Here is an 11,924-nt window from a genome sequence, read left to right as displayed (position 1 = left end):
ATTTGTCAAATATCAATGGACTTCTGAAATCTTTGACCCTGCCTATTTCATTGTTGTCATTGACTCATTAAAAACTATTTCTGTTGTCATAAGAGGTACTTTTTCTCTTAATGATGCTAAAGTAGATTTATGTGCTAAACCTGTACCTTATAATTTTGCTGGAATCGATGGATTTACTCATGCTGGAATCTATAAAGCTGCTCTTAATAAATATCAACAAATCATCCCAACACTAAAAATGCTTAGACTGAAATACCCCTCTTTTCAAATCACTATTGCTGGTCATTCTCTTGGTGGTGGAGTTGCCCAATTACTGACTTTAGAAATTAATAAAAATCACCCTGATTGGTTAGTTCATGGTTATTGTTTAGCACCTGCATTAGTTCTTTCATTGAATATAGCTTCATCACCATTAGTTCGTTCATTGATTGATTCAGTAGTATCAAAAAATGATATTGTTCCTAGACTCTCTTTTGACTCAATTAAAAATATCCAACCATTAATCAATGAGTTTCGGTCAATTTACAATAATACCAGTTTAATCTCTCTTAACTCAAAAGAAACAACTGAACAATACCAACAAGCTTTCAATCGTTTTTATGAATCAACAAATACTATTGACTCATCAGTCTTAGTACCACCAGGAAGAGTATTTCATATCCAAAAAAGAAAAGAACAAGACATTAAAAAATATTGGTTGTATGAACGAGAAAATAAAGAGTTTGGTTGGCTTTTTATTAAAGTATTAAGTCTTAGTGATCATTTTCCATACAACTATTATTACGCATTATCACAAGTTGTTAATGAGATGACAATAGAATAAAAAGTAATTAGCTAAAGGATTTGTTTATTTATTAATTTCTCTTTTAAATGAAGAAATTGGTATTAAGCAAAGAGAAAAAGGTTCATTGTCATGAATAAAAAAGAAAAACAAAAATAAAAAATAGGGTTTTATAAAAAGAATAATAAAAAAATAGTAAAAATTTGAAAATAGTTAGAAAAAATGAAAAGAAACTTAAAAGACAATGGAGGAAATCGTTATTGAAGCACCTACTAATGGAGACGCAAATTCAAATTTAATGAAGCAAGATCTTTCTTCTCTTAATATTGATGAAATAACTGCTCTTACACCTTGTGTCATTTCAAGACAAGCAACAATTAATATTGGTACTATTGGTCATGTAGCTCATGGTAAATCAACAGTAGTTAAAGCATTATCAGGTGTACATACAGTCAAATTTAGAGAAGAGTTGAAGAAAAATATGACAATTCGTTTGGGTTATGCTAATGCTAAGATTTATAAATGCACAAACCCAAATTGTCCTAAACCAGGTTGTTACAGAAGTTATGGATCAGCTAAGGAAGACAACCCAATTTGTGAAGTACCAGGTTGTGGTCATAAGATGCAATTATTAAGACATGTTAGTTTTGTCGATTGTCCAGGCCATGATTCATTGATGATGACAATGCTTACTGGAACTGCTGTTATGGATGGAGCATTATTACTTGTTGCAGGTAATAAACCATGTCCACAACCACAAACCAGTGAACATTTAGCTGCAGTAGAGTTCATGAAATTAAAACACATGATTATTTTACAAAATAAAATCGATTTAGTAAAAACTAAAGAAGATGCACAAAAGAATTATCAACAAATTAAAGAATTTGTTAAAGGAAGTATTGCAGAAAATGCACCAATTATTCCAATTTGTGCACAGTTAAAATATAATATGGATGTAGTGTGTGAATATATTTGTCATTCTATCCCTGTTCCACAAAGAGATTTTAAAGTTAATCCACGAATGACTATTATTCGTTCATTTGATATTAATAAACCAGGAACTTTACCTCAGGACTTAATTGGAGGAGTTATTGGAGGAACTTTATCACAAGGAATGTTAAAACTTGGTGACGAAATAGAAATTAGACCTGGTTTTAATTTCAGAGATAGTAAAAATCAACAAACTTGCAAACCATTATTTACTAAAATTATTTCACTTCATGCTGAAAGAAATGAACTTCAATTTGCTGTTCCTGGAGGATTAATTGGTGTTGGTACTAGCTTAGATCCATCACTTTGTCGTGCTGATAAACTTACTGGTCAAGTCGCCGGTATTGTAGGTTCATTGCCTCCTGTATTTGTTGAACTTCAAATTAAATTCTATTTGTTAGCTCGTTTATTAGGAGTTGAAAGCAGTGATGGAGAAGCGTTAGTTAAGCCATTAGTTGCTGGTGATATTTTAATGATCAACATTGGAAGTACTCACACTGGTTGTAAGGTTATGGCTTTGAAAGACGATATGGCTCAAATCTCATTAATGAAACCTGTCTGTACTACTGTTGGTGGAAAAATTGCAATGTCTAGAAAAGTAGAAAGAAGATGGAGGCTTGTTGGATGGGGAGAAGTTGTTAAAGGAACAAAGAAGGTCTCTGAATAAAAATAACTCAAATTTCTTTATTTTATTCAACTAAACACAATTTTTATTGTTTTAAAACACTCTATTCTAGCTTTTATTTTGGTTCTACAATAAATTTAGAATATATATTTTATTCTTGTTTATCTATCCAATTCTAATAAGATGTTAAGAAAATTATCTTAAAAATATAATTTAAGTTATTAATTTATTAATCTAATGAATATCCAATACTATCTGAGCTAATGAAAAAAAAAAGAAAATAAAAACAGCTTTTGAATGAAAGTACGATAAAATAATAAGTCAGCACTTATAAATTTTATTGAGAAAAAATAAAAAATATCATAAATAATAACAGGTAACTTGTAAAGTAATAACAGAGTTATTCTTTGTTGAACATTGAATTATTATTGTTGATTTGACATTTCATAGAGTCTGTTGAGTATATTTGAGTTGGAGAGAAATATTGTTGTATGATATACATCAGATTCTTAATTATGATGTATTCAAAGTTGTTGATGATATTTAATTTAATCATTTTTTTATTTTTATAATAAATTAATATTTTCAGTATTTATAACTCAATGACTGAAGTTAGTGTTGTAGTTTATTTTCTTATCCTTCTTTTATTCAAATAAACTCTATTGTATTTATTTGGATATTCGACATCACTAACTTCATATATTGTTTGTTACTTCTTGATTATTCAATTTCATTTCTTATTGTTTGTTATTTCTTGATTATTTCAGTTCATGTTTCTTGTTTAATGGGAACGATGTCACTAATTATCACCCTATCAGTTGTACAAATGTAATTATGAAAGTATTTACCTCCATATTAAAAGAAAAGATTCACAGAAGACTTAACATGAATTGTGAACCATTGAAAATTAGTAATAATCAACTGGGATGTAAGTTACAATCTCTCGCTGCTAAAGAATGAATAATTAATAGTTATATGTTAAAGCAGAAAGAAGAGAAATACCCAAAATATGATGAGTCATATTATGACATTAAGAAAGCATATGACACAATAAACCACCAATGGGTAATTGAATCATTAAAATATTTTAATGTAGATGGTGTCATCATTGACATTATTGAAAGTATGATGACTAGATGGAAGATATTCATCGGCTATAAATTTAATGAATATCTAGGTAGTATTAAATTAAATAGAGGAATTTTACAAATTATTCATTATCCCCTCTACTCTTCATCATTCAGATGAATGTAATTTCTCAAATCATCGAAGAGAAATTCCCAAAATCAAATCATACATTATATATGGATGATTTGAGAATAATGACGGAAAGTAGTGAAGAAATGGGAATAATCTACTGTGAAATTAAAATACATCAAAAAATGGAAGTATCATCAAATTAGTGAAAATTTAGAAGATGGTTCGATGCAAAAGGAGTAGATAAAACTAATACAGTGAAAGCATGGAAGTCCATCAATATTAAGAAAAATGCATTTCTCCATTTAACTAAAATGCAAGATGGAGCAATATTTTGTGGGTATAGGAAAGCAAAAATAATGAAAAATGAAAGATTGAAATACTACCCACTTTGTAAAGACAATACAGTAACAGTAGAACACATTCTACTATCTTGTATTGGTTATAATAAATCACAAATAGAAAAATATGACAATATTGGCATTATAATATTGATTAATAAGAAAATATACAAGAAATAATCAATATAAAAACCACCATATGAAACAATATTCCAATATAAAGACATCACAATGATATGGAATATACAAATAATGCCTAAAAGTGAATGACAATATCACAAAATACCAGACATATATGTATTAGATAAAAAGAATAAAACTAGTCTATTATTTGATATGACTAATGTTGCTGACCACAATATTAATTGAGTGTGTTGGAAGAAAAGAAATAATTACAATGAATTAAAGAATATTCTAATGAAAATAGAAAAATTAAAAGATGTCAGAATAAATCCAGTAGTAGTCTCAATTAATGGATTAATAAATAAAGAAAGTAATAAATTAATTAAAGAATTAAAAATTGAAATTGACATCGAGAAAGAAACTAAAAACCTTGTAATAAAAAACATGATGAATGTCATGGAATACTGCTTCTATCACAACCAAACATACTCAGTAGAAATACTAGAAGAAGAAGATGAATTGATGGGATTAGTCTCCCCTAAGTCATTAACAATAGAAGCTAGTTCTATTAATACTTAATTAACTGCTTATTATTTATCAAATATTTTAAATTTATCTTTTTATATTATTTTCTATGGTATAATTGGACAATAGTGTGATACATCATATTAAGCATTAAGGGTGAATTGTGTGGAATCGTTTTATATAACATTTATTTTATATTTTATTTATATAACATTCTATTTTTAGATCATCTCAATTATTGTTTTAAATAACATTTATTTTTATTACCTCATAACTAATAATTGTTAGTCTCATATCTCTTAATTTCACCTCCAATTTCAACTCTAATCTTTTAAAGTTCGCCTCTACTATTTAATTAAAGTAGATTTTTAAACAATCTCAAAATGTTTTTTATCATTAGTGAATCAAAATGAATCATTATATTTATAAAAAACAGGTATATAATTTAAGAGTAAATCCAGCAAAAAGAACACCTAAATTCATACAGGAATCTTTTAATTCTCAGTATAAAGAATTATTAAATACATCTAATGAAATTATTCAGATTCTCACATTATTAAAAGACAACTTATGTAGCATTTATTCTCTTATTAATGATTATGACAGATCTGAGTATATAAATGTTATTTCAGATATATCTGAAATTATAAAAATCTTTCTTAATATTAATAAAACTATTATTTCAAATGATAGCTATATGTTATCAAAATTCGTAAACGATTGTCTCAAAATAATAACAGTAGATAAAGATTTATGGATGAAATATCCATTAATGAAATTTTTAGCATTATATGTTATTAATATAAGTGAGGTTAATGATGATCTGATTATAGAAAATATGGAAATGGTAACAAAGTTATTAAATAAGTGGAATGAAATTCAAAAGAGAAATAATGAATTATTGAATCAGGATAGCTCTACTGAAGAGATAGACTTATCTCTTCTCGATCTAAGTAATTCAGAAAATTAATTTACTTTTATTATTCATTTACTTTTTAACATATTTAAAGAAAGATAAAATAAATTCAATTTAAATGCTTTTAATAAATATTTAATAATAAAATGAAAGTTTCAAACAATCAATTAATTTTGTTACCTCATAACTATTAATCTAAAATCATAATTCGTTTCATCTCTTTTATTTTTTGATGAAAGATTATTTAAACTTTTCACATTTTAAACTTATATATCAAATGAGTTACAGAAAAACAAATAACTTAAAGAAAACATTACAAGAAGAAATAAATTTATTGAGAAATAATCGTCGGAATACAAGACAAAAAGAAAGAAGAATACAACAAATAGAAGAAGAAATAAGAGAAATAGAAGAAAAGAAAGAAGAAAATATCTTTCATGAACATACATCAGAAGTTGAAGGAGAAAGAAACAAGAGAGAAGAAAGAGCAGAAAGAAGAAGAGAAGAAAGAAAAGAAAGAAATATACAAGAAGAAAATGAAAATATTAAAGAAAAAACAGCACTAATAACAATTAATGATAGAATTAACAAGATTAATAAAAGAAACATATTCCATGAAAATACTGAAGAAGAGGAAGAACAAAGAAACGCTAGAGAAGAAAGAGCTAGAAGAAGAGATGAAAGAAGAGAGAAATACAAAGAGAAGAATATATAATGAAACTGTCAAAGAAACTGCAAGAAGAATAGAAGAACCCACAAGAAGAGAAGAAGTAGAAGAAAGAGAAGAAGCAGTAGTACAGCAGAGAGGGGAAGAAAGAGTTAGTGATTCTTCTAACGATGAAGTCCTTGAAGAATTTCTCAACAATATTCAAAATGAACAAATTGATGAATTAATTAATAATAACCCTTATGATGATATAATATTATACAATGAAAGATTAGCCGATAATGATGGAAGATTAATTCCACATAGATCTTTCACTGAGGCAGAATGGAACGAAATAGCAGGAAATGTAGAAGACTTAGTTGGTGTTATAGAAAGAAATGGTCATGGAGCTAGAGTGACTATGATATTTGGTAATGGTTTCACAATCAGTAATAGACCATTTCAAATCAATATTAATAACAATAACATTAATGAATTCCTAGAACACTTAGTTAACTTTGATATAGGTATTGAAGAATTTTGGAGGAATTATGATGATGAAGAATGGAATTTGAATGTTCCTCCAGGAGCTCTTGTTAGAGAAGTTATAGTTGAATCCCTGGGATTACCAAGAAGAAGAAGAATTGAAGGGGGATTCTTTGGATATTACTTAAAAGAAGAATGGGAAGATATTGCACCATTATTAGAGAAGTATCAAGTGTATATAAGAAACACTATAAGAATGAATGAGAATTGCTTCATTCAGTGTTTGATAACATCTAAAGCATTTAAAGAAGAAGAGATTGAATCAATGAAATCCATGATCCACACGGAGAACATCAGTAAAAAGAATATTATTAAAATATGTAACAAATACAAATTTCGAGTGGAATTAAAGTATTATAAAGATGAAGAAAACATTAAAAAAGAAGTATTGGGAAATGAAGGAATTATAATACCTATATTTTTAATAAGATGGAACAAATCTCCTCATTATATATTTAATGAAAAAGTTCCATTAACATCATTCTTTATTAAGAACCATAATGAAATAAAAGAATATTGTAATATTAATAATCAAGATATTAACAAATATTATTTAGCATATGAAAAACATAATGGACAATATAAAACAAAGAAAGATAGAGCATTAAACGTCTATAGAGCATTAACAATGTTAAAAGAACAAGGAGCATTTGAAGAAATAACAAAAGAAGATATTATTTCGTTCCGTCTATATGATGCAGAAAAACTTAAAGTTAAATTAAAACAAATTGATTCAAATGAATATAAAGTATGTGAAAGTAAAGAACATGAAGAAAGAAAGAATGAAGAAGTGTTTTATGCAGATTTTGAATGTATAACAAGAGGAGATCATCATATTCCATTCTGTATGGTAGTAATGGATAATGAAGGAGTATGGAATACATTCTACGGATTGGATTGTGGAAAGAACTTTATTGAATATCTATCTAATTTTAAAAATCCTATTTGTTACTTCCACAATCTTGGATATGATGGAAGATTCCTAGCACAATATGGGATTATTGGAATAGTTAAAAAGGGACATAACATATACTCTATGGTTATTAAAACATTTAAAGGAAAGAAAATCAGATTTAAAGACTCATTAGGTCTAATTCCCACTTCCATAGCTAATTTCAAATCCTTCTTTAATCTTGAAGGAGAATATGAAAAAGAGATATTCCCATACAATTTTTACGATTTTGATAACTTAGAAGTTGGAACAATTGAAGGATGTTGGCTTAGAGAAAACCCCGAATGGGATAAAGAGAAGATAAAAGAGTTTAAGATGAATTTAATTAAAACAGATTGTCTATTACCTAATGGAAAGTTCAACACTAAAAAGTATTGTGAATATTATTGTAAAAGAGATGTAGAAGTATTGAGACAAGGGTTCATTAAGTTTAAAGAAATGACTAAAAAGAACCTTGATTTAGATTGTGATACATTCTCAACAATCAGTGCATTATCATATTATTATTTCAAATCAAAGTGTTTTAATGATGGAAGGATATTTGAATACAATGGAGTGTTAAGAGACTTTATAAGACAAGCAATAATTGGAGGAAGGAACATGACCAATAGAAACATTAAATGGAAAGTGAAGGAAGAAATAGTTGACTTCGATGCATGTTCCTTATACCCGTCTGCTATGAAAAGATTGTTAATACCAACAGGATATCCTAAAATGATTGATAAACCAATTGAATTCATGTTTGAACATTTAATGGATGAACAACAAATGATACCAACCAATGATAAATTCATATCATATTTTGTAGTTCGTATAAAGATTAATAAAGTAGGAAAACCTAGGAATATGCCTATTATTCTTAAAAGGACAAAAGGAATAAATGAATATGTCAATGAATGTGTAGAAATGGTAGTAGATTCTATCTATCTTCAAGATTTAATTAGATACCAAGAGATAGAGTTTGAAGCTAAAGAAGGAATATATTGGGAAGGAGAGAAGTCAGACTTATTAAGTAAAGAAATAGAAAAAGTCTATAACATTAGAGCAGATATGAAGAAGAATAAAGATCCAAATGAAATTATATATAAATTAGTAATGAATAGTTCATATGGTAAAACTATCCAAAAACCAATACTCAGTGAAACTAAATTCTTCAGATGTAAGAAGAAATGTGATCAATTCTGGAGAAGGAATTATGTTGATATCATTTATGGAGAACCATTGTTTGGGTCAGACATATGGATAGTTGAAGTAAAGAAACAATTAGATGACTTTTATGTTCCTGACATTATTGGTTCTCTCATTCTCTCAATGTCTAAAAGAATCATGAATGAATTAATCTATTTATGTGAAGATAATAACATATTAGTTTATTATCAAGACACTGATTCTATTCACATTAAAAGGAATGAATTAGTAGGATTACAAGAACTGTACTTCAATAGATACAATAGAGTATTAGTTGGAAGTGAAATGGGACAATTCCACTCTGACTTTCCTAAAGTAAAAGGAAAAGATAGTTGGGCTAAAGAATCAATCTTCTTAGGAAAGAAAGCATATTTAGATATTCTTACAAATGAAGATGGTGTTGAAGAATATTTAATAAGAATGAAAGGAATACCAGCAAGTGTTATACGAGGAGAAGCTAAAGAAAAATTTGAAGGAGATGTTAAAGCACTTTATGAATATTTATATGAAGGAGGAGCACTTAGTTGTGATCTTTCAAAATACGGACCTCATTTTATCATTGAAAGAGATTTTAAAGTCTCTACAAATGAAAACTTTAAAAGAACAATTAAATTTTAAATGAAATTTGAATCAATTAATTTCTTGTTCATAAGGTGATAAAGATGATAAATTTCTTTTATAATATTCTTTTGTTACTCCATTTTCCATTTCTTTCACTTTATTTATTCTTGATTCATTATAATTATTATTTGTTTGTTTTATTTCTTTTTCTTTATTTAAAAGAACATCATTATAAAGTGTTTTTCCATAATCTTTAATAACATCTTTTATTTTCTTTCCTTCACTAATTTCTGTGAGTGCTTTTCCATTTGTTTCATACCATTTTGGTACTCTTTCTAATAATTTTCCTATTGTTTCACCACCTGGAAGAAATGATGCTATTCCTTTTGAAATAGGAATTAATTTAGTTGTTATATTACCTGTTGTTTTATATAACTTTCCTCCTATTCCTGCTATTTTCTTTCCTGCTGTCTTAATTATATTCTTTAACTTTTTGATAAATCCAAATTTCATAACAATTAATTAAGAATAAAGAGTTAATTATTTATAGATAATCTTCAATATCATAATCTTCATAATCTTCTTCATTATTCATTTCACTTTCATTACCATTGAGTCTTTTTGCAAATAAAGCATGTTTAGGTGATACTCCTGTTCTTCCTTTAGGTTTTAATGAAATATGTTCAGGTACTTGATTAATAATTTTACTTGCTGTTTTAGTAATATCATTTGGTATTTCATTTTTAACTTGATTTAAATATTTTTTAGTTGCTCCAACAACATTTTCACCTGATGCTATTCTATTTAATACTTCACTTGTAGGTTCTGCTATTTTACTAATTACTTCTGTACCTTTTTTAATTATTTCACCACCTGGAATAAAATCTGATGCTATAGAAATAAGTGGTTTTGCTTTTTCAATTACATTCCATCATAACTTAGCTCCAATGGCAACAAAAGAAGCAAATAATTGAAAAAGAAGAGAATGAATGATATAAAAGAATAAAAATAAAGTAAGAAGTTTGATATGATGAAGAAAGAATAAAAGTAGAAATGAGAGAATATAAAAAGAAAGAAGATAAAGTGTAATAAAACAAAAGAGATGATAAAAGAAGAAAAGAAAGAAAAAAATAAAGGATGCAAATTTTATTGAAACAAATAAAAAAAGTGCAAAATTTAATGATGCAAAATATTTAGCAACATTTTTATTGATGCAAAATATTTTGAAATAAAAATAATTCATCATTTGATATTATTATTATATTTGATAATAAATTATATTATATATTAAATACATCATATTTCTTTATTATTTATCTTTCTTTTTATTATTTCATATATTAAATTATTATTCATTCATTCATTCATTATTTATATTTCATTTATTAAATAAAATGAAAATGAAATTGTAAAATATCAATTAAATATTCATGAATAATAATTTATTAATATTTAATAATTGAAATAATAAATAATAATGTAACAATAATGATATATTCAATATATTCTTTATTTGATTTGTTCAATATTAGATTATTTTATTTCATTATCATTTCATTGTCTTCATTATTTTATTTCATTATTTCATATTCATTTATTATTTTTTAAAATCAAATAAACAATAATATTGATATTTATTCATCATATTCATTTAATATAATAAATATACACAACATTTCAGAATAAATAATGAATATTTAACATTGAAAATATTGAATTATTCAATATTTTGTTCAACATAAATTCAATAAAACATATATTTTGATAATACATAAATGAAATAATAAAGAAATATACAATACTCAAGAACTAATAAAAAAGAAATAAAAAGAATAAATGAATATAAAATTGATAAATAATAGAAGAAAGAAATAGAAAAACAACGAAAAACAAATAATATAAAAAGAATAAAAAGATAATAAAGAATAAAGAAAAAGTAGAAGAAGATAAAGAGTAATAAAATAGAATAGATAATAAAAGAAGAAATAAAAAGTGTATTTTTATTGTAAAAATTAGAAATATTCAATAAAAAGTGTCTAATTTAATGTTGTAAAGTAATTAATATTATTTTATTATTGAAAAATTTTTTATTATTTTTATGTTTATTATTTATATGTATAACTTCATCATGATGTTTATTATATAATCAATCATATGTGTTATGTTATTATTATAACATATAATAAGTGATAAAATATAAATGAAAATGATATGAATATATAACATAGAATATAAAACAAAAGAATAATAAGAATAAATGATAAATAAAACGAGAAATGATAATCAATGATATAATAATAAAATCAAAGTATAAAAGATAAATTTAATATTAATATAAAACAAAAGAGAATAAATATAAATCGAAAATAGATATAAATGATAATAATATAAAAATGATAAAGATGAATAAACAAATACAACTAAATAGAAAAGAATAACAATAAGAAAATCTAAAGAATATAAACATAAAAATAATCATAAAATAAGAATAATATAATAATATATAGATAATAAGAAGAATACAATGATATAA

At 25.5% G+C, this 11,924-nt stretch overlaps 5 protein-coding genes across 5 annotated transcripts, besides 2 other annotated features; 4 read left to right on the top strand and 1 right to left on the bottom strand.

Annotated features, from left to right (window-relative positions):
- Positions 1-238: 238 nt before the first annotated feature.
- Positions 239-823, top strand: EHI_132890 (uncharacterized protein; the record flags this gene model as incomplete). Its single annotated transcript, XM_001914202.1, has 1 exon — positions 239-823. The coding sequence occupies one exon, from the start codon at positions 239-241 to the stop codon at positions 821-823; it is 585 nt and encodes a 194-aa protein (XP_001914237.1).
- Positions 824-1,025: 202 nt separating this feature from the next.
- Positions 1,026-2,438, top strand: EHI_132880 (eukaryotic translation initiation factor 2 gamma subunit, putative; the record flags this gene model as incomplete). Its single annotated transcript, XM_644750.1, has 1 exon — positions 1,026-2,438. One exon carries the CDS (start codon positions 1,026-1,028, stop codon positions 2,436-2,438), a length of 1,413 nt encoding a protein of 470 aa, XP_649842.1.
- A 740-nt stretch (positions 2,439-3,178) lies between these two features.
- Positions 3,179-3,784: a repeat region.
- Positions 3,765-4,650: a repeat region.
- A 341-nt stretch (positions 4,651-4,991) lies between these two features.
- EHI_132870 (uncharacterized protein) lies at positions 4,992-5,552 on the top strand (the record flags this gene model as incomplete). The annotated part of the gene is made up of 1 exon (XM_644752.1): positions 4,992-5,552. One exon carries the CDS (start codon positions 4,992-4,994, stop codon positions 5,550-5,552), a length of 561 nt encoding a protein of 186 aa, XP_649844.1.
- A 623-nt stretch (positions 5,553-6,175) lies between these two features.
- EHI_132860 (DNA polymerase, putative) lies at positions 6,176-9,448 on the top strand (the record flags this gene model as incomplete). Its single annotated transcript, XM_644753.2, has 1 exon — positions 6,176-9,448. One exon carries the CDS (start codon positions 6,176-6,178, stop codon positions 9,446-9,448), a length of 3,273 nt encoding a protein of 1,090 aa, XP_649845.2.
- Positions 9,449-9,460: 12 nt separating this feature from the next.
- Positions 9,461-9,904, bottom strand: EHI_132850 (uncharacterized protein; the record flags this gene model as incomplete). The annotated part of the gene is made up of 1 exon (XM_644754.1): positions 9,461-9,904. One exon carries the CDS (start codon positions 9,902-9,904, stop codon positions 9,461-9,463), a length of 444 nt encoding a protein of 147 aa, XP_649846.1.
- Between the last annotated feature and the right edge of the window lie 2,020 nt (positions 9,905-11,924).

The sequence above is a fragment of the Entamoeba histolytica genome, genomic scaffold (genome assembly GCF_000208925.1).
Source record: "Entamoeba histolytica HM-1:IMSS scf_1104750518333 genomic scaffold, whole genome shotgun sequence".
Classification (NCBI taxonomy): Eukaryota; Evosea; order Mastigamoebida; family Endamoebidae; genus Entamoeba; species Entamoeba histolytica.
The sequence above is the reverse complement of the archived record's forward strand: the minus strand, read 5'-3'. Positions and strand labels throughout refer to the sequence as shown.